This window comes from Corvus cornix, chromosome 5 (genome assembly GCF_000738735.6).
Source record: "Corvus cornix cornix isolate S_Up_H32 chromosome 5, ASM73873v5, whole genome shotgun sequence".
In the NCBI taxonomy this organism is placed as follows: domain Eukaryota; kingdom Metazoa; phylum Chordata; class Aves; order Passeriformes; family Corvidae; genus Corvus; species Corvus cornix.
The window spans coordinates 46564244-46590803 of record NC_046335.1 but is presented as its reverse complement, the minus strand read 5'-3'; the positions used below and the strand labels follow the sequence as shown (position 1 = coordinate 46590803).

Sequence of the window (26560 nt, the reverse complement as noted above, 5' to 3'; positions counted from 1 at the left end):
TCTAAAGTGAAGTGAGGAGAGTCCCATTCTGGATGTCTAAATCTCATTTAACTCAGGCAAGACTTTGGTCCAAAGTCTTGTATTGAGTCCTTTGCAGGAGAAATCACAGGTGGCATGACTTTACAGCAAAGTGGCAGCTGCTAGTCTCAGTGGTTGAGGCCGCTACCAGCTTCAGCTGTTGGCTAAGAAATACTTGGTTTTTCTTCTCAACCAAAACTCACTTTTTGTACCTCTGTCAAAGGTATAGATACATACTCTAAGTGCATATAAGACATTACTTCAGAAAGCAGTTTTCACACCACTGAGCTTCACAAAGAAAACATGAATCACCTTGAATTAAATTACATACGCTTGCTACTAAATGCTTTTAACATTTCTTCTAGGCCCATCTGAAATAGTGACAAATGAAAATGGGAAAATTCTTTGTGTTGTTCAGGTAGCATGTTTAGGAATATCAACATAGCAACATCCACAACAGATCAAATCAAAACCAGTTATTAATTTATTCAGTGAACACTAAAATATTATTAAATATTCCTGCCTAAGAATCAGCAGGGGAGAACTGAGAAATTCAGATCCTTATGTTATAAATGTGCAGCCCAAACTCAAGTGCCCAGTAAGTCCTTGTAGAAACAGCTTTTTAAGGGGACTGCTACTTGTCATAGGTGGTTGCAGCACTGGAGTAGGGCAATTTAGCACTTTTCTACACAGTAGAGAGGGCAAGTGAGAAAGTTTGGCTATTATGGAAGTGAAATTGCTGGAATTACTCAGGCAGCAATAACTGGTACATCAACTGTTTGTGTATTAAGCAGTTGGGAAAAGCATAAGACATTAAAAATCAAACCAGGAGCTAGCAGTACAGCAGACTACAAAAAATGTGATTACTGCTAATGCAGCATTTCATACCGGTCAATCAAGCCTAGCTGGTGATATGGTAAGTACTTCTATGAAGAATATGTGTGAAATGTGTTGAAAAGGGTGTCACCATATTTTTGTTTGGGTTTTTTTTTGGTGCAAACTGCATTCAGAGGGTCTCCTCATTAAGGTTAGTCACTTAGGATATAAAAGAGTTGATACACTACCTAGTAATGAAAGAAAAAAGTAAAATACTTAAATGGTTGACAATAAGGATTAAAATGTACAATGTTTAACAGTATCTGGCATGTCTACAGCCCTTACATGAATATGTTACACATTTTCATTTGTCAACTCTGTTTCTCACCTATGGAGAGCAATATGAAAGCGAGTAATGCAAGAATTAGATTCTTTTCTTACCTATCTGAACTGGTTCTTTGCCCTTGCAAAAACTCCAAATTAGGCAGAAGATCCAAAATGATCTCCTGGTTTTTATTTCCATCTTGCCATGAAGTCGTAACTTGAAAATCCTTTCAGGGAAGTGTTTTTTCTTGGCTTATAGGCAGATTTTTATAGTCCAGGAGTTTGGCATGAGAACAAAACATTGATGGCAGGGTCCCTGAAAGGTGGAGCTTCATTAAAATTTCTTTCAGCCATTCATTATTAGCACCCAGAAACCTCCTCTCTGTCAGACAGGACAGGTATCCAGTTCTTTCTTGCTTTATGGGGACAGAGAGCTGTCTGTTTCTAATTTCCTCTTTTGAAAATAGGTCCCCTCACCTTCCTCCTGTAGTTGTTATTTCTTTGGCAGCAATAGTTTTTCTTTTTTATGACATCTGGTTAGTTACAAGCAATCACTGACCTCTTTCAGAGTTTTTCTCTGTTTTGCACATCAGCAGAGTCCCCCAGCACAAGAAAATGTGTTTGTTCCCTCTACTAGCTTTAATGGCAACTTCTAAACAGAGCAAAAAGTATTATCAGGTCAAGGCATAATGCATGGCTTATTTAGAGCAAAATCTTTTGGCAGGAGGGCGCTGTCCTTTAAGAAGTATATCCAAAATATCTTACAAAAAGAGGACAGATTTACTGCTTCAATAGACCAGGAAAAAAATCAAAAGTGCAAAAATTCTCACCTCAACTGTACAAATGGAATTTAATCACACCAGTCATGGGGAGTTAATTTATTCTTAATGCACACAGAGGTGGCGGATTCCCCAAACATTGTGCCCAAGGGAGCAGTGCCCAAGTCTCGTCACAGTGTAGACCACAGTTCATTCCTGCACCACCTAAATTATGCTGCTGCAAAAGGGTCCCTTGGTGTTCTCAAAGTACTTTAATACCCTACCATACCCATAAAAAAATCCAGTGGGCTCAGTCATGAGCTCCACAGTCCATTGTAGGACATCCTGTCAGAGATTTTGATTTCAGTAATTTTAGAGTCCCTTCTAGAGATTTACTTGCTTTGTTGACACAAACTGAGCTTGCATTTCTTCACCTCATCCGTGCTGTTGGGGAACTGCTCCTGAAAAGAGAGGAAGCTTCTCACCTAGTCCCAGCAAAGCAAACACGGATAACAGACATTCCCACACTTCTAGCTGCTCCTTTTGGGAATACACTAAAGCTAGAGTGATTGCCAGAAGTAAGTGGGCACAAATACAGTTTAAGGTGGACATAGGTTTCCCCCTTGTTGCAAGGCCTCAGGTCAAGCCTGCCCATGCACTGGGGAATATGAATGCCTTTTATCTGGTTGGTGGGCAGCAAGCAGGCCCTTGGGAACAGGGTCTTGCTCACTGCTTTACCAAACTTTGTGCTATTGCCAAAGTGGAGTGTCCCAAAGCTGGCCCACTGCTCCCTTCAGCTGCTGCCCTACACAGGTACAAGGTGCTTTGCAGAATTGCAGGTGACAGCATCTGCCAGGTGAAGATTTGCTGTTGCCCTTGCTCTAAAGAAAACCCTGCAGCAGCATGTGAGAGCATTGTGCAGGACATGAAACATGAGTTCGTGTTACCCCTTTGCCACTGTCCATGTCCCATTAATTCCATTGTCAGTCGCACTTGAGGCAGGGCACTACTGGAAGGTAAAGTCTGTTCTTGAAGCCCTGCCATTTTGGCCAGAATACAGAACCAACAGTCTTTATGGCACTGGTGATGGAAGTCATGGACTGCTGCTGCTTCTCCTTTTAATCACAACGCATCTTCCCTCCTGGTCTCTGTCCAAATCCAAAGTAATCTAGGAGAATATCTAGCAGATAAACCTAACCAGGAGAATATAACATTGGAGATATGAGGATGATCTGAAACTGAGTACAGTGCAATAGCAACACTCAGATTCAGCAGATTCTCATGATAATTTTCAAACTGAGTTCTTGTTCAGGCCACAGGACAGGGCTAATGGCAGGTGTGGGGAAGGGCTGTGAAGCCCGGGAGGAAAAGCACATAGGTCAGTAGACCACAGATATAGACTTAGAAAGCTTAGTTGGACGTAAAAGTGGATAACTGAAAGATATTAATTTTCCAAAATCGAAGTTAGTGTCAAAATCCAAATGCAGAACTCCGCTGAGATAAAGTCAATGTTTTTTCAATCACTATCCTCTTCCTTTCCAATTCCCACCCAGGCAATCAAAGCAGCTATTTCATTCATTTTGGTATGAGAGTAGAAGGAAGAATCAGATTCTAGGACTATGATTCCTAACTCTGGAGGAAAACCCCTTTATTCCCACTGAGCTGCACAAAAGCAGCAGGAACCATGTATTAACCACTTGCCAAAGATACCCTTCAGGTTGGACTAGTCCTTTGATGACAAACTGATGTTGACCTCTGCAGCTTCCAGTCCTTCGTGTTCTACATATGGGGTGATTCAAGGGAATGCAAGGATGGGCAGAAGGAATGAGCTAAGGCATGATTTCCCCCTGTAAGCCCCACTTAGCACTCAGGGGCCTGGGAAGAACATGAACAGCACCTGTTAAAACTGTTCAAGGAAGAGAGAGAATAAAAAAAGATTCACTGAACCAACATCCACTTATGCTCTACTCAGCAGAGACAGTCGTATCAGTCATCTGGGATCCTCCCCTGAGAAAAGCAAGAGCAAAATTCTACTCAGAGAAACAGGAAACCCAGTGCTCTTGTTCTGTACCTAGCCATTTTCTTACCTCTGCTTGTCTGCTCTGTCATTTGTGCCATTCCTTTGCCATTTCTTGGGGAGGAGAGTTTCTGTCAATGACTAACCAGAGCTGCTGCTTCTGGCTTCTCCACAGATACTGCGGGCTACACTCCTTAGAAATCACTGGTTGCTTCAATCTTCTGCAATGATTTCAGGGCTATTGACAGGGGAAGGATGTTCGCATTCAAATGAAGTTTTTATATTCAAGCGTGGAAACACTGAGGTTTTCTGAAGAAATACATGGAAGCTTTCAGAAGGAAATGCAGACTGACAGGGAGCTTACAGACTGTGTTGATCACTTACCACTGAATCATTGCTATTGGCACGCAAGTTATAACTATTCCCCCTGCAGTGACATACTGGGATTAATAACTCTTCCCTTTATTGGACCCTGCAGGATAAGAGGCCTTCCCTCTTCTGCAGCTGTATTAGCAAGAAGAACAATTCCTCTTGGCCCCTTTACAGCCCATTTCATGGATCATTTGCCATTAAAGGGTATGTAATTTTAGTAAATACAATAGGTAAATATTAACTCAGCTTCTTTATCACCACTGACTCACCGAAGATAAGCCATCATGAAGCTGATGTAATACACCAGTGACTCACAAAAGTACTTTTTTTGCTACAAACTTGGTAAAAGACACACTCGAATAGGAGGCATCTGGTGCATTAATGCCCTTCATAGCCAGCTACTGTACTGAAGTCTAGCAGTTGCATTTGTATCATATCCTTCAGTAAAAAGGTGATTCCATACATACTGTAAAGAGTTATGGCTATCCTGGGTCAGTCCAAGCACTGGGGAGGTTTAGCTTGGAAATCCTCTAACAATCCAGTTCATTTCAGGCAAAACTGGTACTGCTTCTTGAAATGAGTATCCACTATAAGATGGTGCTTTACAAGCACTGTCTGGATAATAACTCTAGAGAAATTATGTGTGCTTTGTAAAAAAAATAATGTTAGCTAGGAAAACATTACATTTGGTGTCAGGCACTTTGTGCCAATAATCCACATGATAAAAAACATCTGAAGTGAATTTGGCAAAATACTTTACAAAACTGGTAGTTATAACAATCACTTGTATATTCTAAATTGCCAGTAGAATTAAAGAACAACATGAATTATCCTTTTTAATCCTTTGCATGATATCATAGAATTTAGGAAAGTTACTTTAAAGATTTATTTGATCCATCAGATTTTTATCTACCACACAGTTTGAAACAGATGTCATTAAGTATAAGGTAGTCTGTAGCAAGTAGTGGGAAAGGAGGGAATGGATATCTGTCATTAATTGTCCATTAAAATACATGAAGAATGCCTTCAGTATTTTAATTTTGGTAGGAGGTGGTTGGATGTTTTCTTACATTTTGCCTTAGAATGGACAAAAAGCTCCTTAACCTCTCATCCTGCCATAGGGCTCCTTGACTTTTCATGAACAAATCAAGGAGATTAGTTATTCCTGTTTGCAAGGAATGAGTTCAGCTGCTCTTTTTTGTTTTTCTTTAAGAAGATGTAGATCTTTCAAAATCCATGTACAAGGAGTAATGACATGGCTGATTGGTGTTCGTGCACACAGGTCTCTTTGACCTATTGGCACTTCCTCACGTAAGAGAGACTCCTTACATAGAAAATCATCTCATCAGGAGGTTGGGCCCTTGAGATTTTCTACTTGAAAGGTTTTTCTTTAAACAACCTTCCTGGTGGAAAAATATGGGGTAGCAGAACAAAGGGAAGCATATGAATTTTCTGCTTTAATAATTAGAATTTTATGGGGTTTTGGCTAGAGCAGATTCTACCTCTTTCTTAAAAAAGCAGTTTCTTATTTCCTGGGTGCCAAGATAATTCAGAAGAAACCACTGCGTGCTTAATACTGAAGTCTCTATAACCTTGAAATTACATGAAATTACATACCCAGTGACCATGTCCAGCAGGACTGAAGGTTACTGCAAGCCGAAAGAAAAGCTAAGACATGAGGCAGAGAACAAGTTAAGGTGGGAAGCTACGCAACATTAGCTGTGGCTGGGGTTTTTTTTTCTAAATTGGACTTAAACTGTGTCCCTGTTAATCCAGTCTAAAACTCTGTCAGACTATTTCTACTGGACTCCTGAGACTGAGATCCTTCCAGCATGAACTATTTATTAATATGAAAATATTTTGTGGTAGCAGCTAAGTTCTCTGTCATTCAAGTTTCAGAGATTGACCTGCCTTGAACAAAGTAGCCACTAAAACTAAAGCAGTTTTGTAGGTGGCTGAATACCAATTTTCTTCTAAATTTGAATGTTTACCCAGAGAGAGGAAAACCAAGGCAAAGGGGACAGTTTTCCCAGGCCTCTGCTTAGCATGTTGTGGAAGGTAGAATTAGCCACCCAAGAACTACCTGCCCTTACAGCTTGCTCAGACTCCCTGTATTTTTAAGGAGAACAATGGTCATACAGATTCCATAGATTCTGCCAAAAAAGGGCAAGAAGTGCTCAGCTACACTAGTCCAAAGGGACAGGCTATTGAAATTTAACTGCTGTGTCAGGTCACAGGCACTGTGTAAAGCCACATTCCTTGACCACTGTTCCTGTTGCCTTTTGTTACTGCTTAAAAGAAAACTGCATGGAGCACAGGTGCTCCTTCTCAGCACCAGCTCTGCCATACTTTCTCTCTGCTTGAGTTTTCTCAAAGTCTTGGGGTAATGAAAGCATCACAATGGTGGTTTTAAATGTTCTAGAGACTAGGCTGTGAAAAGAATTCAAGCATTTCACATAAGAAAGCTGAAAAACTGGAACATTAAAGGAACATTTGAACATAACAGATTTTAGAAGGGTGACACTGAAAAAGAACTTACTGGCTTTTCCATATTAGTGATGGAAATACGGCTTAGGTAGCCTGCTTGGACCTGTTTGGACCTTAGTCTGGGAGGTTGCCAGTTAAGAACACAGCTGTTTGTGGTAGCCTGAAAAGATTGAGTTAATTTTGCAAATTGGGCCCTGGAAGAGGGCTGCTCAACTTTAAGAACTTGTTTTGCCTTAAAATACCCCCATGCCCCTCAAAGCTTCTGCTGGGAGATGAAATTTCAGAATTTGTATATCAATGTTACAGTTATTTAAATGTATTTCAGTTTTTGTCAGACCTAAAATTCACAAGAATTTTCTTTCCTATGATCTCAGAGTTTTTAATTCTATTTCTGCCTTTTCCCGGTGTCTGAGTTTGCTTTTCTAGACAAGTGCAACAGTGTATAACAAGCACAGTAACTGCACGATTATTTACTTAGGGCTTTGCCTTTGCTGAAGTCCTTTCACTGGGGTTTATGTGCAGAGTTGCATGTGCTCAGTTCAGTGAAGTGTAGTTTAGCAAAGTACACTCAAACGGTAAACATACTGAAAATTTTATCTTACCCTTCCTCTCCCACAGCACAAAATAATACTATTATAGAACATAGATCAGAAAGCAAGGTAGTTATTAGATCAAAAACCCCTACCTTATATTATTTTGGGAAGAATTCTTCTTGGTTTGCATGTGGCTTTTTCCCTCTTTCTGAATCCCATCTGCCTCACCTCAGATAGCAGCAGTGATTTTTCCATATTCCTAACAAGTATTTTCCTTTCTGTCCCTAGTGTTCTCAAAACACTTGTCCAGTAATGCTTCATAAAACAACTGTGCTCACTTTATCAGCAAATCTTCCATTAACTCATTTTTGAATGCGGATGGGATTTCTCACTGTGTTGCTGAAGAGTCCCTGTGAACAACACTGAGTTTCCAGTGCATCTCCAGGTAACTACAAGGAAACAGTTTGAGATTTGAACTATCTTGGAGAAGAAGACTACAACTGGGAATGAAATCCATGTGTTCTTGGGCAGCAGGAGCTGGGACCTTGGGTTTTGGTGCCTTCAAAGGCTATTTGGTTGGAAGTCCTACTTGTCTTCCAAGAAGGCTTCCCCATTTTTCAAGGCAAAACTAGAACTGTTAAGTACTGGGAGTGGAAGAAAAAGAAACAAGCCAAAAAGAAACTCCTTCCCACCCGTGAAAGTGGGAGGCTAGACAGAAAGTCTAGAGGAGATGAACACAGGACTCAGGCATGGAGACAAGATGTGGGCTCTTGTTACTGCTCCCTTTTTGCTACAGTCCAGGAGACAAGGCAATTCCTGGAGAGTAGAGTCATTCTTTGAGGACAGAGACAAGCCCATTCCTTTCCAGCACTAATATTTTTTATGAAGCTGCCAGGGTCCTGCCCGGAAGACAATGGGAGCAGAAGGTTCCACAATCTCCTGAGTCCCTAATGGGCTGACATCACCCTTTCAGAGAGGGTGATGAGAGATATTTCTTCAGTTTTTTCCTGGGTTTTCCAGAACTTGTGGCCTGCAGACCCAATAGCTCTTGCTTAAGGAACAAAATGCTTCCTGGGATGAGACAATACAGATCTCAATTTAATTCCAAGATTGTTGTGGAGGGGAGCAAAAGTGCTGCTCACTGCCACTACTACTCTTTGTAGGGATACACAGTTAAGGCTTCTTTCCTTTCTTTCTCTCCCAAGTACTATTGGTGGATTTCTCCACTGGAGAAAGTTTAATCTGTTTGATTTTGCCATCTAGTTCCACTGGAAACGCAGGTGCAAACTGAACCACAAAGTTCTGAGGTGACTAAGAGTGCAGAAAGGGGTGGAGGTTTGACATGTACAGTGTGACCCATAACGGCCAAGCACTTGTAAGTAAGAGTTCTGTGACAGCGTGTGCTTGTGAACCTGGTTATGGGCAGCACTGACCCGGCACCAAAACTGAGAGGGCTGCCATAACCCAGAGCACTGTGACAAACAACACCTCATGGGTGCATGTAAATTTCTGTCAGGATAATTCCTGTCCACTGCTTACTAAGAGCATCTAAATGTCTGTGGGGAGAGATCAGCATTCATTCTTCTGAGATAAAACCCTCTATGTGATGAAACAGAAACTCCCTTTCAAGGCAGCTTGCTTTTTTGGTATGAAGTGACTTTACATTCTTAGCCATAGACTGCCCTGCAGTGGTGAAGGCGAAATCTGCAGCCTTACTGACTTTAATCCAGGATCTTTAAACTTTCTCATTAAAAAGTAGTTTGCCCATCACTAGAAGGGACAGAAGGAGCCTGTGCTACAGACCAAATGAAAATTAAATGAAGCAAGGAAGATTTTATATTTCAATGTAAATACAGTGTGCAGCAAAATGCCACTTCTGCCTAGTAATATTTTATCTCTTTTTCATAGGAAACAAGGCAGATTTGATCACACCATGTATCCATCTCTGGAATTTATTTGCTGACTTCAGCCAAATTTAACTGCAAAAATGAAAATCTCAAGGACAGCTAAATTTCAGCAGATTTTGAGGAAAGCCGTTTTTGCAAAAGGCTCAAGGAAACATGGTTCCAGTGTCAGCACAGAAATTGTTGGATAACAAAGAATCCACAGAGGAGAGTGACTTTGTAAGTGACCTGGGAGAAAACTCTCAGTCACATCTTACAATGAATATAGAGATAGAAATCCTTAGAAACCCATAATAAAGCAGAAACTGGGCTTCATTAGTTCTGCAGCTTGCTCTGTAAACTGACAAAACTTCCTTCTTGTTAGATCAGCTACCTCTCCAGCTCCAGAGAAATCTGCTCTCCAGTCATAGTATTGTAATGCTGAAAAAAATCGGGAGTTTCACTTTCTGAACATTCTTATCAGTCTTATAAAAAGGCAAAAATTTTATCTGCCTTTTAAGCTGCAGCACAATTGATAGGCTACTAGTAGCAAAAAATGGTGCCACCAATCCTTTAGGTAGCAAAGATGCCAGTATTGAGGTTGGCTATTGCCAATAAAGATTTCATTAATGGAGACAAAATAAAACCAAAAGCATTTTTTTTCACTACAACAGGTGTGGTTTGCCCTCATTGTACTCTAGGATGATTCAAGAGAAATGAACATCTTCCAGTTACCTGCTTCAGCTCCCCTTACAATAAGATAAACAGGCACTCCTTTAGATATGTCCTTTGTTGTGAGACAAATTAATATCAAAAACGGCTCCATTTTCTGCAGAGGAAGCCTAGGATTACTAGCTCAGTGATGGGCATCTGTTTTGCAAATGTTGGAATTTGGAGAGCTCTTACTACAGGAGTAATTATACATCCTGAAAGCACTGTGAGTGAACTTCACATGGCTGAGGAACTACAGTTTTAGTGAAAATACATAATTGCGAAGAACTGAGACAGTTCTAACATGCAGAGCCCTGCTAAAATAACATCTGTTGCTGAACTAGAAGTTTCTCCAAGTCATCTGAATCATTGCATGATGATTATTCATTTTTGGCTTTGTTCTGGCAGACATCATCATCTTCTCTCCCACCTTACAGACTGGGTCTTCTGAACAGCACAATCTTATCAGTTTTTAAGGAGCCAGGAGTAGATATCCCAAAAATTTAGGAAATCACTTGACTTCCTATAACTTGTAAAAGAACTTTTCTTCTCTCTTCAAACTCAAATTCATCAAGAGAGTACAAGAATAAGTACAAAAGCCATGCTTTTTGAAATGTGCTTTTAATCAGTCAGAGAAAATAAGCAGATTTGAAAAGGACCCAAGAGGCTGTGCACTTGGAAGAATACAAATTTGTGTTCTTATTTTGTGCACAAATAAATAGGGCACTGGTCAAATTATTCAGAGAACAAACAGGATACAGTTACTGGGAAAAGTAAAGTTCAAAAGTAGTCAAGGAAGTTAAGAATGGTTCATAGTCCTTTCAGTTAATGATGCCAGGGGTTTTTTGCCTTCATTTTGATGTTAAGCTGATGGCTCTCTTGATCCGGTTCAGAGTGCTCGCCTTGTCATTTTCTTCATTGTTCTGCAGCTCATTGAGTTTTGGGTTTCTGCATTCAGTGTCTTGACAGCTGCAGCTCTCCACGTAGATGTACTTATGTGACATTGAGTGCCCACCAGGGCATTTCAGTACCACGTGCTTCTCAGTGGTGCTTGTTTCTCTGCAGCAGGAGCAGCTGTGATCCATAGAATTGGCCTCAGCAGAATATCTGTTAAGACCGAAAATGGCAACGTTACTCTGTGCCAGAAGCCAACAGGAGAGGGTGAAAGCAGGTACAGAACTCCTGTGAGAAGAGCCACAGCTGTGCCTAATGGAAGTGCTAAGCTCATCTGACAGAACAGTGATTAAAAAATGTATATCCCAATCAGGGCAGTGTTAAGAGGAAGGGGAAGCAGCAGCTCTTTCTGTTTCCATCTCACAGCAAAGTATTTTTTGCAGCTTTGTGCTCATCAGCTTCCTAAGCACCTTTCCTAAGCTGAAGAACCTGTCAGTATCAGGCCATAAACTGTGACAAGATCCATCTTTTTCTTGTATTTGTGTGTAGAAGCAACCACAGCAAGACCCTAAGATGATCAGGAATTTCAAACTACTAATAAACTCCCTAGATAATCAGAGTTCCATGTGATACTAAAGATCAGTTTTCATCCATGTAAGGTGCACTGTGGCAGACTCAGTGATAGGCAGTAAGTGACAGTTTCTTTGGTGAGCTAGAGTTGTGTTTTTCCAGTGTTTTAGTAGCTCACTACCAAGTGTCCTACTAACCACTTCCTTATAGCCACTTTTTTGTATATTCTCTCATTTCAGAGAAAAATGTACAATCAAAATACTAACACCATACATAAAGCATTCATTTTCTCATTTCTTTACTGTATAAAAATCATGTATGTTTGAATCTTCCTTTAAAAAGAAGTGTATGTGCATTTCATTTTAGATGTTAACTTTTGAGAAGCAGCTTTTCCACTTAAAATCTTGAAGTCTGGCTGCTCTCTGGGCTCATTCCCACTACAGGAAATAATCCATGTTCTTCTGTGATGATTCCTAGCCAAGGTGGTCTGACACAAAACCAGCTCTTAATGGATGAATAGGCCTTATCACAGCTGTCTGAATCCCTAGGCAATTTAATACACTTTTCTGCTTTGTATTAAGACAAATCAACCAGTCAGTCACAGATTCCATGACTTTATGTCCGTGATTTGGGGAGCAGATAGTTCCAGGTCTTCTACCATTCTGTAGTCTACCTATTTATTGTTCCTTTTATATAAACAAGCTCAGTGCCACCAGGACTTAAATCTCATTGTCTTGTGAGTTTACTTACAGCGAGAAGGTTCCACATGTTCCTTCACATTCCGACAACTCAACTCTGTCCACGGAGCGGCAGCCTTTGTAGATGATAAAGTCTTTTCTCTGCCGCACAGAGCACGGTGTTTGGCTGTCCACAGGGGCACCTACACAGAAAGAGCAGAAAATTCTTTCAGTGAAATAGCTCCAGAAGTCCCTCACACCTCAGAATTCCCTGGGCTTCCCTAGCGCACTGAAAGAATTGCCTTAAGTGGTCTTTCTGCTTCACTTGAAACTTCTCCAGAGTGATCAGACAGTGAAGGCTTGGAATGACAAATATAAATTAAAAAGTATCTATTTAAATACAAATATATCTGGAAAATGCGTTGATTTAAGAAGACAATTCATTCTCTGTATTGTTGATTCAGATACACTGGCATACTTACAGGTTTTGCAACAACCGTTAGGTAAGAATGAAATAGTTCCCTGAAAGAGAAAAGAAACAGAAAAAAATTACATTATTTTATTTTTCTATGTTAAATAGGCATTAAGGTCAAAAACTGAGGAGAGCAGTTCCTCAGTGGCTGGAAATAACCAGTGAAAAGTGTAGCATTGATCTAAATAAGCAAAGAAAACAGTCTCTTCCTGACTTGAAATCTATCAGTTTACAAAGGATTGTGAAAATAAAAACAATTCTTTGAAGGAAGTCTACAGTTAACATCATGCAACTTTTCCTCAGAAACAATTCCAACAAATGCTTTCTGAGTCCTCTGTATTTGAATGGGGACTGTGCATGGTGTTACTGGTGGCCTACTGACTGAACAGCTTGTGTTTCTGTAACATTCAAGGAAACTGCTTCTTGCTGAGACAGGACCCCAAACAAAGCAGTTAGCAAAGATTCAGTATCTTGGTGCTGACCAGTATTTTGGCTACTGAGAGACAGCTATGACTTATAAGCCTTGAATTGTCACCCAGGTATCTTATTTTATACACTCTATAGGGCTGTGCATGGATGCATCTGGAACTTTCACCCTTAGGACTGAGAAAATATCATGAAAGGTTATCAGAGCTAAATTTTACTTTTGTTGTTAGTTAGATGGCTGAACTAAACTGAAGTAATCTATGTATCAAGTAGAGAGTGAATTTTCCATTTTTACTTACAGGTTTGCAGCTCTCCTCATTGAATGCTGGACAGGTAATCTCAGATGTGGAAGCGATAAGCTGGTTGTGGACATCTACACAGCTATAAATGGTGCAGTTGTTGCGAGGATCATTTTTAAAGTCTCCAGGCTGCAAGTGAAATGCAAAGCATAGTAAGGAAAGCTGAAGGGAGCTCAGACAGAAATTTTCTTGCCCTCTGATAATGACTTTCATCTTGTTTCCCAGTCAATTATTTTTAGGTTAACAGCCACTTGAGATACAGATCATGACATGGATTGCAATATGCCATACATGGGGAAAATCTTCACTTTTACATGGGATTTTCCTTGAGAAAGAAAAATGTCTCTAAAGTACATAGCGTACTTTAACAAAATCATCCATGCCCATGGATTTTGCCTTCAAAAAGCTAGACTGTTTTACGATAATTAAGAACAACCCTAAATCTTCATCCTACAAGAGCAACAGAATTGTTTCATATGCAGGCTTTAATAGTGTTTTTCAGCATACAGAAATCAAATGACATAGAAAAGCCCAAGCTTCCAGACACTGGAAGAAAACCCCTTCCAATGGTATTGGATTTCTCATTCCAAGATGGGCCTTCCAGATAATTTTATTTCATTATACCTACCCTTTGACCTTCAGGTCAAAAAATTGTAGCTAGGTTTTGCTTTAGATGAGATTTTGATCTTTCAGGTGGAAACTTACACTAAAGCCTTGTCTCTGGCAAGGAGATGTTCCCTTTCTGAAAGAGGGAACTTTACAGATTTGGTGGAGACATAAGACATAGAGCATACTTACACTCAAGATGAGTTCAGAATTGTCTGCTGTGTGTATAATGCACTTGGTCTGCACACATTTTCCACAGCATTCACCTTTCACTGGTTTAAGTTCATAGCCCTAGAAATTAAAATTAGTTAAAAACAAGGCACGATGATAGATGAATTTTTGAGAAATAAATGAGAACATACTAATCCATTAATTGATTACACTTCAAAGTGCACTCTAGATTTGTGGCTTTCTATGTTCCAAACCAACAGAAGACAAGTAATAAAAGCAGGTTATAAATGGAATAAATTAATGCACTACAATAAATATGCATAATAATTAAATACCACTCCACAACATGGTCTACAGAAATTTCCCAGCTAATCCTGCCATTGTGAACTGAATGCTTTCAGTAACACAGTCAATCTCAGGCAGTAGATTGCTCAAAGAACAGTTGATATCCATGCTGGAGTTGGTCTCTGGGTTTCAACTCCCTGTCCTTTGCTTAATACCACTCATTGATCAAACAGATTTTCACATATATGGGTATTTTGGGGTCTTTTGTTTCTTTAAGCTTGCCACTTACTGGTTGACAGTATGTGTTGCAGGGGACATGTTCACAGGAGATGATATTCAGTTGAGTGCTGATGTTAACATCATTTGTGCAGAAGCAATTCTGACACTTGTCAACAAAGACTGAGGAGTTGGGCTACAAGTTTTAAGGAAAAGAATCACATATTAAGGAGATAGTATGTGTTTGACAGACATCTATTAATTTTTTAAAAATCTATAAATCTAGCAATGGAAAAGGAAAAAATCATAAAGACAACTGGATAGCTATTTGCCTAGCCATTTATGGAGACAACATTTTAAATACCGAATGTATACCTTTACTGAAGTCCTGTATAGCAATGAGAAACTCTGATATTAAAAGAACAGGTACAATTACTAGACCCAAGAGAATTTATTAGAAATCTAGGTTTGGTTAGAATAATACTTACTTACATATCTTTTAATTTTTGAAAACAGGGTCTTAAAACTGCAGTAATGTGCTGACAGTAAATGTGGACTGACTTTTTTAAATGCCAGAACACTTAACCCAAATTCCTCTCTGATACTGACATACATGCAGCCCTTCAATTTCTTTCCTACACAGGAAACTTCAGAAAAGATTTAGGCTTTGTGAAATTGATAAACTCCTGACAGAAATTAGACAATTTCTAAAATACTGATTTTACTGGATAAACTTCTTCATAGCACTTCTGATCAAGTATACTAACTGGTCTTTAAAGCATTTTTAGAAGACTATTGATACAGAAACTTACCAAGAACTCAGCATTCCCGTGTACGCAAACCCCCTTGGGAACTGTTAATAAGCAAGGAATTAGATATTTAGACAGGAAAAAAGAATAAAAAATGTCTTTACCCCACTCTAACCAAACTAATTTCTTCCACAATGAATCACAATTCATATGATTACTCCCCAGTTCTGGTAGCAGACAGGACATGTATAAGTTATAAAAATTAATGCTGCATGTGCAAAAAGGGACGAAGATTCGTCCCAGTATGTGCAGTCCAGTTCATAACCAAGAATGTCCACTTAACAGATACAAGTACTTCCTTGTTTCAGTTACCAAGAACTGTAAATCTGTCTTCTACTGGAGATGCTTCTAGGGACTTTTTGCTAGATTAAGCTGAGATCAGCATCCCAGTTAATTCTGTAGCTGTTCTTACGCGTAATTATAATCAGGAAAATTGAACTTGAGCCACCTGAGCTATATCCCATTTCCTAGCTGTCATAACTGTATCACTAATAACCAATTTTAATAGTAATGAATTTGTAGAATCTGACTGTGTTTAATACCTCTTTCCATAGGCTATTGCATACAGTCTTATTAAGTGTCATGCTAAATTATGTAATAAATATAAGGCTAATAATTGTAATGTATTTCCAAGGGACTTACCACATTGGTACACAGGACAGCACTGACCACTGGGAATATAAGAATGAACTTCAAATCCCAGTGAGCACTTGGGGGCTTTAGCTGTGCAGAAGCTTGTATTGCATTCTAAGAAAAAAAAAAAAAAAGAAAAAAAAATAAGCCAGAAAGTACACTAAATCACAGCTAGTAGAAATAAGCACCTATCAAAGCATTTAGGATGAACTTTCCATTGCTAGGAAACAGTCCAGATTCTCTTCAAAGAGACAAACTGCAGATAGGAAACACATTTTTTCTTTGTAAATCCAGGCACTGGATATGGGGTACTGTATTAATTTATTAATTTTTTTCTACTGTGCAATTATCCTGTGTTAATAAAGTATCACCATTATATGCATCTCTCCAGGATTTTAGGCAATTGCTGGAAAATAAAAATTGACAGAGAATTCAATAATCTATCTGCATTTTGCTTAAATAAAATGTGGCCCTGAACTCAGAACTATAGCTTGAGTTATGTTGAGTGCCATAACTGTAAATTCAGTTATACTGAATCATTGCAATATTAAAATGTATTTTCCCTAGCACTGGGACAATTGATTTTAAAAAGCATGAGGAAAGATACTATTTTGTGACTTCCTGCAGATCTCTGGTACTAAGGTAGTGCAGTCTCTTTTCCTTTCTATTTCCAAGAGGTATAGAAAGACTAGAAACAAAAGTATAAACTCACTGCAAGTGAAAAGAGGGCAGCAGGGGTCTTTAGGATTGACTTCCTGGATCTCATAGAAGCCTTCTCCATCACAAGTGACCTTCTTTTGGTCACATTCATGAGGCTCACATACAATGCCATGTTCACCTTCCAGGCAAATACAGTCCTGACAGTCCATTGTAAACCTTTCTCCAAACTGTCATTGAAAAACAATAAAATGAGTGATTGCATGGTAACCAATTAAAAGGAACAGGAGTAAAATCAGGAGCACAAAGTTGGGAGATGACAAAACAAGATCACACCGTGGAGACCACTCTCCTCTCCCCACCCAAGCTTCTACTTGAAATACAAAAGCATACAGCATCATACCTCTCTCGGTATCATATCCACTCCAACACAGCCTGGGAAAATACCAAAAAAATTTCCATTACCAGTCACATAACAGGAGGCATCTCTACTATACATCGTATGAGCACTGCATACAGTCAAATCTAGGTTGCATAAACAAGAAGGAAACAACGAAGAGGAAACAAACATGCATCCAAGGGAAGCAGTAAAACTCACCACAGGTTTTCACGCAGACATCCACACCGGAGTCATACAGCATGGTTCCATTAGGACAGAAACAGCCTTCTGCTTGTTTAGTTGATGTGTCATTCTGTCCTCTGTGAGACAAAATGTTCAGAGGAACACCATTAACCTCATAGGCACATACAGCAGGATTATGCTAAATAACCTTTCACTGAAAATACAGTGGCAAGTGATCTGCTCATTCGTGATTGGGGATTGTCGGTGTTTGTGTTTGATAAAGCCAAACACCAGAAACAGTTCAGGCACACAGATTTAAGATCAACAGAACAGTGCTAATAAATTTGACAGTCAGTTTAAGACATGAGAGGAGGTTGATTTTGCTCATTCACCTGAGCATTAGATATGACTGAACAGTTGTACAAGCTATAACTAACTGTGAAGGAATTTTTTACCTTGATTTGCAGGTCATCTCTTTAATAGGACCACATGCTCTGTACTCTTTACCTGGGGGACATTCATGAGCTGAAATGGAAAAACAAAAAGGAGGAACAGCTCAGTGACAATATCATATAAAAGCCCCATGGCCTTATGCTAAGAACTTAAACACTGGTTGCTCCTTTTCCTATGTATCTATGGCAATCTTGAGAAGCAAAGAGAAAAAAATCCCAGATATCTGACTCATGTCTCTAACTGGAATAATTTTGTGCAATTTAGCCATATAGTACTGTAGTTTACACTGAGGTGATAAAGCCAAGAGTCTACATCTTGATTACAATTTTTTCCCATTATTTCAGTCTCTTTTGCACAAGTTCTCAAAGGGGAATGTGTTCCTACCCTTTGTGCTCTTACTACAGATGAAAACTAATGCACCAAATAGAGAGTGATCTGCTGATGCCTGCAAAGCACAGAACTGCCTACTTACAAAAAAGTATGTACTGATACAGATGTTTCTGGCACAGTCAATACATGTATATTTTTGCAGGTCCATTTAACATTTCCATGGTTAAAAATGTTACCTGCAAAATTACTTAAGGAAACCAGCTGGTGTGATTTGTTGGTGTCTTCATTACTCTGAAAGCAGTATGACATTATTGCTGAAACAGTTCCACGTGATCTTCCTTAACATTTCAAGAAGAATGGCCAGATACTTACAGCATACACCGTTGGTGTGCTTTCTCCAGTCAATGCATGCACCTTGATCAGCACAGGTGGCAGCATAGATCTGCAGACTTGAGCATTCCAGGTCTAGGTTGGGAAGTACACAGCTATCAAAAACACACGCTGCATAGTACTTGTCAGGCTGGACAAGTGCATGGCACGGCTCGAACACACTAGAAACAGAAATATTTATCATTATTAGTTACTGAATGATCCATACATTTTTCAATGTGCTTAACACGTTATGATGTGGCAACAGTGGATGTGGGAGATTAAGAACACGTGGATGTGGACTATCGATGAGAGATTTGTGCTAAGAGCACTTATCCAGATTGTAATCTTTCAACATATCTTAAAGTATTCTTCCTTCACCTACAAAACACTTAGACATTAACATTTTGAGTCCAGGAGCTGTATATTATTGGGTGCAACCATGTGTTACCCCTTTAAAGAGATTTTGATTTTTTTTCTTTTTCAGTTCTGACATGGTGTTCTAAAAAATAAGATCTCTGTTTTCAGTTGGACTCTGTTTTCTGCTAAGTAAACGTGGGAAAAGGCAAGAACATGAAACAGGGGAGAGCAGAGAGTGTAGAAGAACGTGGGAACATAAACAAAGGTTAATGTGGCAACCAGAGGGTTGAAAGAAACTGTCAGCAAAAAATAAAAACCAGGAAAAGTAAAAGAGTGGAAGCAACCATAGAGATACAAGAAAAGGAGCAATAGTTAGAAAAACTTTTCACTGATGAATTAATCCTAAAATTTCCATTTAAATCAAAGACCAAAGGCTTGCAAAACCAAGAGGAATGTTACCTTCCCAAAAGAAGTTCGCAGATGGAAGATTCTTTGCAAGGCTGTGTTGGTGTTGTGCTAGGTGGACCTGTAGGAACTAGGCCTGGAGAGCACTGTGGTTTTGAAGGATCAACAACTTGCCAATGATCTGCCATGATTTCACAGTTTTCTGCAATGTTTCCATCTGGCAACATGCAGTCATCTGCGGTGTTGTTATTGCAAGTACCTAAGGGTGGTAAGGTGAGAAAGAATTCACTCACAGATTTGCTAGGAAATTCCATTAATCTTTGCAGCAGGGCTGTCATCGTGGTTTTCTGAGAGTCCAAAAATTAGAAGAGTAAGCCTTACCACACTGTCCCTGGGTGTTGTTGCCAAACAGACTGTAGGGCATTCTGATAGAAAAGGACAAGCCGTTGTAAGTCACATTCATTTTCAGCTCAGGAATTTCCACAACACGATTTATGCCTGACTCATAGATGCTCACACCAAACTTCTTGTAAGGCAAAGCCACAAGCTGGTTGTTTACTGTCACCTAATAAATAAAGAAAAATAGAAAAGAGGCATATGTTTAGTTTGACTTTTCAAAACAGTTGACTGTTCCTTTGCTTTGCAGAGAGAATGCAAAGGTAAATAATATCCTTTTAATTTGTAACAAGTGTTCCTGTGTTTCCTTTGTTACTGGAAAGTCAAACTTTTCTTCTCTGAGCCACAGAAAACCTATCAACCTCGGACAAATGAGGCTAAAAATTCAAGGTTTAAACCAGATAAATCCTAACATTCAGCAGACTTATTAGAGTGACTATGGCATCAAGGACTCCTCATGAAAGTGGAATATAAAATTCTCTTAAATTCTTATGGTATAACGTTTTAGGCACAAAGGGAACATTTTCTTGGCATAAAGAGAACATGCTTGTAGGAAAATTAAATAAAAGAAATAAGACTGAAACTGTATTATTTACTTAAATACAGTAGCCATGATATACCTGTGAAACTAACACTACTACTTATACTCAGCAATGGGAGATTTCTTTGCTTTAGAGAAAAAAAAGAGATCTAAATGTTGTAAATTTTCAACAATATGTTGCAACCTAACTTGTAATATTCTCACACAGTAATGTACAAAAATAAACCAAACAAACAGCACAAAGCTATAAAAAGCCCCAAACACTTCTCACCAATTTTGAAGCCCAAAACCTGTGACATCACATTTATTAATGGAATACACATATAAGTGTCTTATTCTGAAAAATTAACAAGGCCACACAAGTCAAAGCTACTTACTAATGGTACTTTTAAAAAATGCTTCAGGCCAGCACTTTATTGTTATGTCTACCTTACATTATCTCCTCCCATTCCACATTGTTCTCCTTTGTTACATTAATGTTAATTATAAATTAACTTATTTTATATCCTTGCCTCTTAGCAATTTGTCCACATTTGTGTATTTAGGAGAGATCTACAAAGATTTGAGATTAAAAAGACAAGAAGTCGTAGAATTTTTCCCCCATATTCAGAGTCAAAAAATGCTTTGCAGTAGTCCTTTGAAGTCCTTCGAAGCAGTCCAATTTTATAATCTAAACTGTTACTGAATCTAAAAGACAGATTAATTTTTTCCCCAAACTTTGTGAATATAATTATCCTGTTGATGCAGTATTAATATCTGAATCAAGAAATCAATGGTAACATTCTCTAGTACCTCTACTTGTAGAGTATTTGGTTGTGCTGTTCTCAGCCTCACTTCCTGAGTCTCGTGTCTCACGATGAGTGTTCGAGGACAGGACACTACATCCCGTGCATCACAATAGTAGTTATCAATGTAGACACCAAAGTTGTCAACTTTCTTATTGATCTCTTCCACAAGGACATATGTACAATTCCCTTGAAAGCTGTAGTATAATCCATCAAAAGTCATGTAATGGGGATCTCCCCAGCCAGTGCAGTAGCCTAAAAAAACATACAGCTAAGTTAGGCTCTTATGGCAACATATCAAATCATACCAGACTACAAGCAAAATCTGTAGGTATGGGAAACATCTCACTGAACTTTGGGCATTTTAATTTTAACGAAGTGCATATGTCAATGCATGAGCTCATTAGCTAGAAGTCATCAATAAAAACCACTTCCACTTTCAATGCACAGTTCATCTGACATTAATGGCAGACAGCTGAGAATAAGATTAACTGTACCATAGATATATCTTTACCAATCATCTGAACAAAGAATATATACAGGCTTCTAGCCTATAGATGTCTCCATCTGGACATTTAAATCCTACTTTGGGAGACCAATTTACTCTATTAACACATCAGTTATGTAGAGATAATGGCAACTTAACCAAATCCCTCAATTAGCTGAAAAGAATCAGCAAACTAACCAACACTAGAAGACTGGGTCACAGTCTTCTGCACGATACTTGTTCCCTGATAAATATTATTGGTCTTGACAGTAGTATTGTTCCCTCAGGAGATTAAATATTCAACAAAATATATACTTACAATCACACTCCCAGTGCCAACAGCATCCATCCTCATCAATGACTGGCACAGGAGAAAGTCCATTGGCGCATGTGGGTTTTGGAGGTGGATTGCAGATTACTGGAATCACCTGGACAACGTTGTCTTCTACACATATTGCCTTAATGCATTCACAGAGCCACCATGAGTCACCTTCCTGTGTTTGAAAAGAGAGGAGAAGGGAGGAGACAGAGACAAACCTTAGGAAGCAATGAGACTAACAACAGTTATGCCTGAATATCTTCTGCCAGTTTTTAAAATGCCGTATGTTTATTGACAATTCTTTCCCCACCAGAAATCTGAAAATAGGATGGAAGTGCATCAGTCAGCACTATCTGGATCTGCAAGATGAGCTAGGAAAACTGACAGCTGCTAAGTGAAAAGCATTGCTTACAAAAGTCGAGCCAGTAAACTGATATGGGAATCACCTTTTCTATTTTCAGCTGTCTAAAACTGAGATGTCTGATCTAATCTCATCACCTAGACACCCTCTCTAATCAACAGTGAAAGATGCTGATCAATATGAATGGCCAATATATGATCAATTCCCTTCCATGAATGCCCTAGAACAGATTAACAGCTAAAGCTACAGTGAATACCAACTGTTCAGGGAGAAATGTCCAAGGTGATTACGTGTATGCATTGTGATTGTATGCATTTTTTTATATCTTCTACCAGTTTTTCAGCCATGAATGATTTTTATTCCTGCAGACCTACTGAGCAAGTTGGTAGGCATCTGAGCTGTGAGGAGGCTTTAGAAATGTACAGAACACTAACTTGTCTGTGTCAGAGGTGGAGGGTTCAAAAAAAAAAAAGAACTCTGAGTCAAATTTCACAAGCATTTAAATGCAGTGATCTGTTTCACAGTCCTCTCCTGAAACCAGACTGTGAACAAGCATGACTCATTCCAAACTCAGACAAATGCAGCCCTGTGGATTTTTGTTGGGCTGCAGTGTAAACACACAAACTTTTACCCACTCTGGACTTATTCAAAAGCAGAAATAGAAAAGACAGCTTAGCACCACTTAGGTCTTGGTTTCCTCTTCATCAGAGCTATACTACAATAAAGACAAAAACTGAATTGTGATCTAGCTCCTTGCAGAAAGCTCTTTAAAAGCTATCCTTGAAGAGCTAATAGCAGTATATAAGCTATCAACCCAAATATCATTGGAAGTCCTGCTGATACCCAAGAAAACTAAAGAAATAGAACAGACTGATACTTCCTTTCCTTTCCACATTAATGCCTACTCTGTATCTTACTAACATTGAAGTTATGTGTCTAGTCTCCATCCAAAGCAGAATGAAAGCACAAAATCTACTCACCTCATAAGATTCATTAGGGAAAATAGTACAAGTTTTTTTAGGAGTGGTTGGTATTAGACCTGTAGTTGAACTTGAGCCATTAACTGGAGGAGTTGCACTGTGTGTAGAACTTCCTGTAGTGGTGACTGCAGTTGATGTTGCAGTAGGCCCAGATGTAGTAGTTGAGCCAGGGGGAAGGGGTTTGAAGGTGGTGGAGGTGGTGGTTGCATTGATTGTGATAAAACTGCTAGAGGTGGTTCCTGAAGTGGTGGTAAAGCTTTCTGTTTGAGTAGTACCAGAGGTGGTGGTGAACACAGGGCTGGTTGATACAGATGGCAGAGATACAGTAGAGCTGGCTGTAGACTCTAGAGAGGATGGTCCTGAAGTCGTGGTGCTAGTGACAGCAGGTGACGTTGTTGGAGTAGTAACAGTTGCAGAGGTTGTCATTGGGGTACTTATTTCTGTTCCTACTGTGGTGGTGTGGGGAGTGGACACTGAGGGTGTGGGGCCTGAAGTGGTGGTCTTGGTGGTCGATCCTGGGTTGGTTGGGGTTGTTGATACTGATGATGGTGTGACAGGAGTGCTGCCTGTTCCTGAGGTTGTGGTGGTATGTAATCCTGTTGGAGGGCTTGGGAACCTGGTGGTAGTGGTCTCATGGACAGGTGTTTCTGTTACTGGTGTGGTGCTGGTGGATCTTGAGGGTGTGGGGCCTGAAGTGGTGGTCTTGGTGGTCGACCCTGTTCCAGGGAATGGGGTTGTTGATACTGATGATGGTGTGACAGGAGTGCTGCCTGTTCCTGAGGTTGTGGTGGTATGTAATCCTGTTGGAGGGCTTGGGAACCTGGTGGTAGTGGTCTCATGGACAGGTGTTTCTGTTACTGGTGTGGTGCTGGTGGATCTTGAGGGTGTGGGGCCTGAAGTGGTGGTCTTGGTGGTCGACCCTGTTCCAGGGAATGGGGTTGTTGATACTGATGATGGTGTGACAGGAGTGCTGCCTGTTCCTGAGGTTGTGGTGGTATGTAATCCTGTTGGAGGGCTTGGGAACCTGGTGGTAGTGGTCTCATGGACAGGTGTTTCTGTTACTGGTGTGGTGCTGGTGGATCTTGAGGGTGTGGGGCCTGAAGTGGTGGTCTTGGTGGTCGATCCTGTTTCAGTGACTTCAGAGGTGGTAGCTGTCACTGGGCTTGTTGACACTGGTGATGTTGACTGTTGACTAGCGGTGCTTGCAGTAAACACTGTACTTATTTCTGTCGTTCTTGTTGTTGGCAGTGGGGTAGCTGAAGGAGTAACTGGAGTGCCTGTCTCTGATTCTGGTGTTGTACCCTCTTTAAGACAGGGAGAAAACAGAGTATTTTAAGCAGGGAAATTGCATTTTCTTCCTAATGTCATCTCATTTTCTACTAAGCATAAGTAGTTCAACAAGCCTAAGCATAGGGTCTTTAGATAGAAATAAAACAGAAATTGTTTTATTAACAGTTTTTGCCTCACTGAGGGATTATTAACAAAATTTCCTACATCTTGCATAGGAGACGTTGATATAAACACTTAGTCAACAATTAGTGTCAGAGGGAACACCTTCTGCAATGTTAAAACTTTATACTGCAGAGAAGAGTTCAGCAGTCCTAGATCCAGGGGAATCCACTGAGTAGATCAGTGAACTCTGGTTAATTATGTATTGCTGTGATACTATATTCTATGGAAAGACCATTATTCCCTGTGCTGCTTCATGTGGCATGTTCATACCATCCTTGATTATGCTCAGAGTCATTTGATTCTACAGAAACTGAGCAGTTGCTGGAGTAGTATGTGTTCCATTTCTAATGCCCAAGCCTTTAAGACTACTCACCCACAAGCTATTTTGGGATGCTATGAACCCCAAATTCACTTTTCTGCTTTTTCACATGGCCAGTTTTCATTATGGTTGCTAATGGAGACTCCTTTAAAATAGTTTTTTTATTAGGATGTTAAAAAGTGCTCATGATTCTCACAGGCCAGCCTCAGAGCCATCTGTTTGTGCTTTTATAGCATGGTATAAGTGACACATGGTAGAGAGAGAAGCACTGTGTACATAATAGGAGTGAGTAACAATACTAGAGGAATTAAGATGCACTGGTTCTGCCCACACAGCCCACAAGGACAGTCCTTCAACGAAAACTTTCACATTTGGGTAAGGACAGGCAAACTCCTTCATGTACTTCATGTACTTTAACAGAGGCAGGTGAACTGGGACAGTAGGGGATATGACATTGCTGCTGAAAGCTGCTGGGATATTTTTGAAATATAATCAAAACTACATTAGTGCAGAGTATAGAAACTAAAATACATGTTAAGCTGCCAATAAACCCTGCTTTCTAAAATGAACAAAGGACATGAAACCCTGGGACTTACTTATTGGTTCTGTGGGTGGAACTTCTGGGGGTCTGGTGATAATACTTCCATGAGTTGAGATGGTTGTTGGTGATCCAGTAACAGTGGTCGTTGTGCTCGTAGGGCTGGTGGTGGTGGTGCGAGTCTCTGGTGGCGAGGGAGTGGTTGTCGATTTTGGTGTGCTCAGTGTGGATGGAGGTGTGCCTGTTGGAAAGAGCAGGGACAGAGAAAACAGACAAATGCACAAAGGCATGAGTGTGACCCAATAGGAACTGGACAGAAGCTGCACATGAGGCAGCTGCCACAGACATAGACAGGTCAGCCCACCCTTAGCACAACAAAGGTCCATAGCACCTTTCTGACCCGGGGAAGCAGAATATTTGAAATCCATGCACAGAAACTATCATGACCCTTCTCTCCTAGCAAAGAGACTGGGGATGGTGCTGGAAGGTGCTTCTCAACAAATCAGAGAGACCTATCAATAGGTAAGGAATGAGGAGGAGCAATGCTTTCAATCTGGCTGGGGCTTTTTATCTCTGCCTCATTACCTAGAACACTTCACTAAATCCTGGGGTAAGAGCTGAGATGGGAAGCTGTGACCAGGGAAGGAAGCATGCACAGGAGTATGTGGTTTTCCCAATGTCACCCTAATAAATGACATCCCAGCATAATAGTGGATCTGGTCACCCAAAGGCCACAATTCACAGCAAGACGTAGTATGCAGAATGAAACTCCTCCCAAAACCCTGGCAGAGGAATCCTTCTTCCTACATCTATAACCACTGAAAAGTTTTAGCACTGATGGGGCAAAGAAACAGGAGAGAGGGAAGAATGTCTACACAGCCATGTCCAAACAGTGCCTAAAATGCCAGTGCCAAAAACACCAAAGCAATGCTACAATTACAGATCATGCCTCCAATGACTACATTCTGGCCAGCTGAAGGACGAGGTCCAGAAGCAAAAAAGGCAAGACTTTCCAACAGTTCCATATCTGCTTAAGCTAGGAAACAGCACAAAATTTCTCCTTGTAGCCTATTGTGTCAGGGAAGCCAAGACCTTTTCCCCAGAACCACAAAACCTTGCTCCTTCTTAAAGAGCCAGATGAAAGGCAAGTTTTAAGCAAAGGCTGTTCCACAGTTGCCCTGCAATTACACCTGTCCCCAATCCCAGTGAGAGGCACAATTTGAGGTGCTCATGTAGCTTCAGGGCAACCACAGGAAGGGAACAAACAAC

The 26560-nt window shown here is 40.0% G+C and overlaps 2 protein-coding genes across 3 annotated transcripts in view; both read right to left on the bottom strand.

Annotated features, from left to right (window-relative positions):
- Positions 1-1368, bottom strand: part of LOC104689501 (mucin-5B) — a 41811-nt gene extending 40443 nt beyond the window's left edge. Inside the window, exon 1 of one of the 2 annotated variants that reach the window (XM_010399678.4) lies at positions 1276-1368. In XM_010399678.4, coding sequence (XP_010397980.3) covers positions 1276-1357 — 82 coding nt within the window. In that variant the 5' untranslated portion in view covers positions 1358-1368. The remainder of the gene's footprint in view (positions 1-1275) is intronic. The other variant, XM_039551954.1, reaches the window with a different exon arrangement.
- A 9192-nt stretch (positions 1369-10560) lies between these two features.
- Positions 10561-26560, bottom strand: part of MUC2 (mucin 2, oligomeric mucus/gel-forming) — a 42877-nt gene continuing 26877 nt past the window's right edge. Inside the window, exons 33-51 of the mRNA XM_039552940.1 lie at positions 25350-25532; positions 22983-24286; positions 21642-21816; positions 20843-21090; positions 19495-19678; positions 19168-19372; positions 18352-18530; positions 17652-17721; positions 17233-17333; positions 17038-17069; positions 16690-16864; positions 15987-16091; positions 15348-15388; positions 14609-14731; positions 14056-14154; positions 13258-13386; positions 12543-12582; positions 12134-12263; positions 10561-11026 (exon numbers count right to left, since the gene is read on the bottom strand). Of these exons, the coding sequence (XP_039408874.1) occupies positions 10771-11026; positions 12134-12263; positions 12543-12582; positions 13258-13386; positions 14056-14154; positions 14609-14731; positions 15348-15388; positions 15987-16091; positions 16690-16864; positions 17038-17069; positions 17233-17333; positions 17652-17721; positions 18352-18530; positions 19168-19372; positions 19495-19678; positions 20843-21090; positions 21642-21816; positions 22983-24286; positions 25350-25532 (3779 nt within the window). The 3' untranslated portion in view covers positions 10561-10770. The remainder of the gene's footprint in view (positions 11027-12133; positions 12264-12542; positions 12583-13257; positions 13387-14055; positions 14155-14608; positions 14732-15347; positions 15389-15986; positions 16092-16689; positions 16865-17037; positions 17070-17232; positions 17334-17651; positions 17722-18351; positions 18531-19167; positions 19373-19494; positions 19679-20842; positions 21091-21641; positions 21817-22982; positions 24287-25349; positions 25533-26560) is intronic.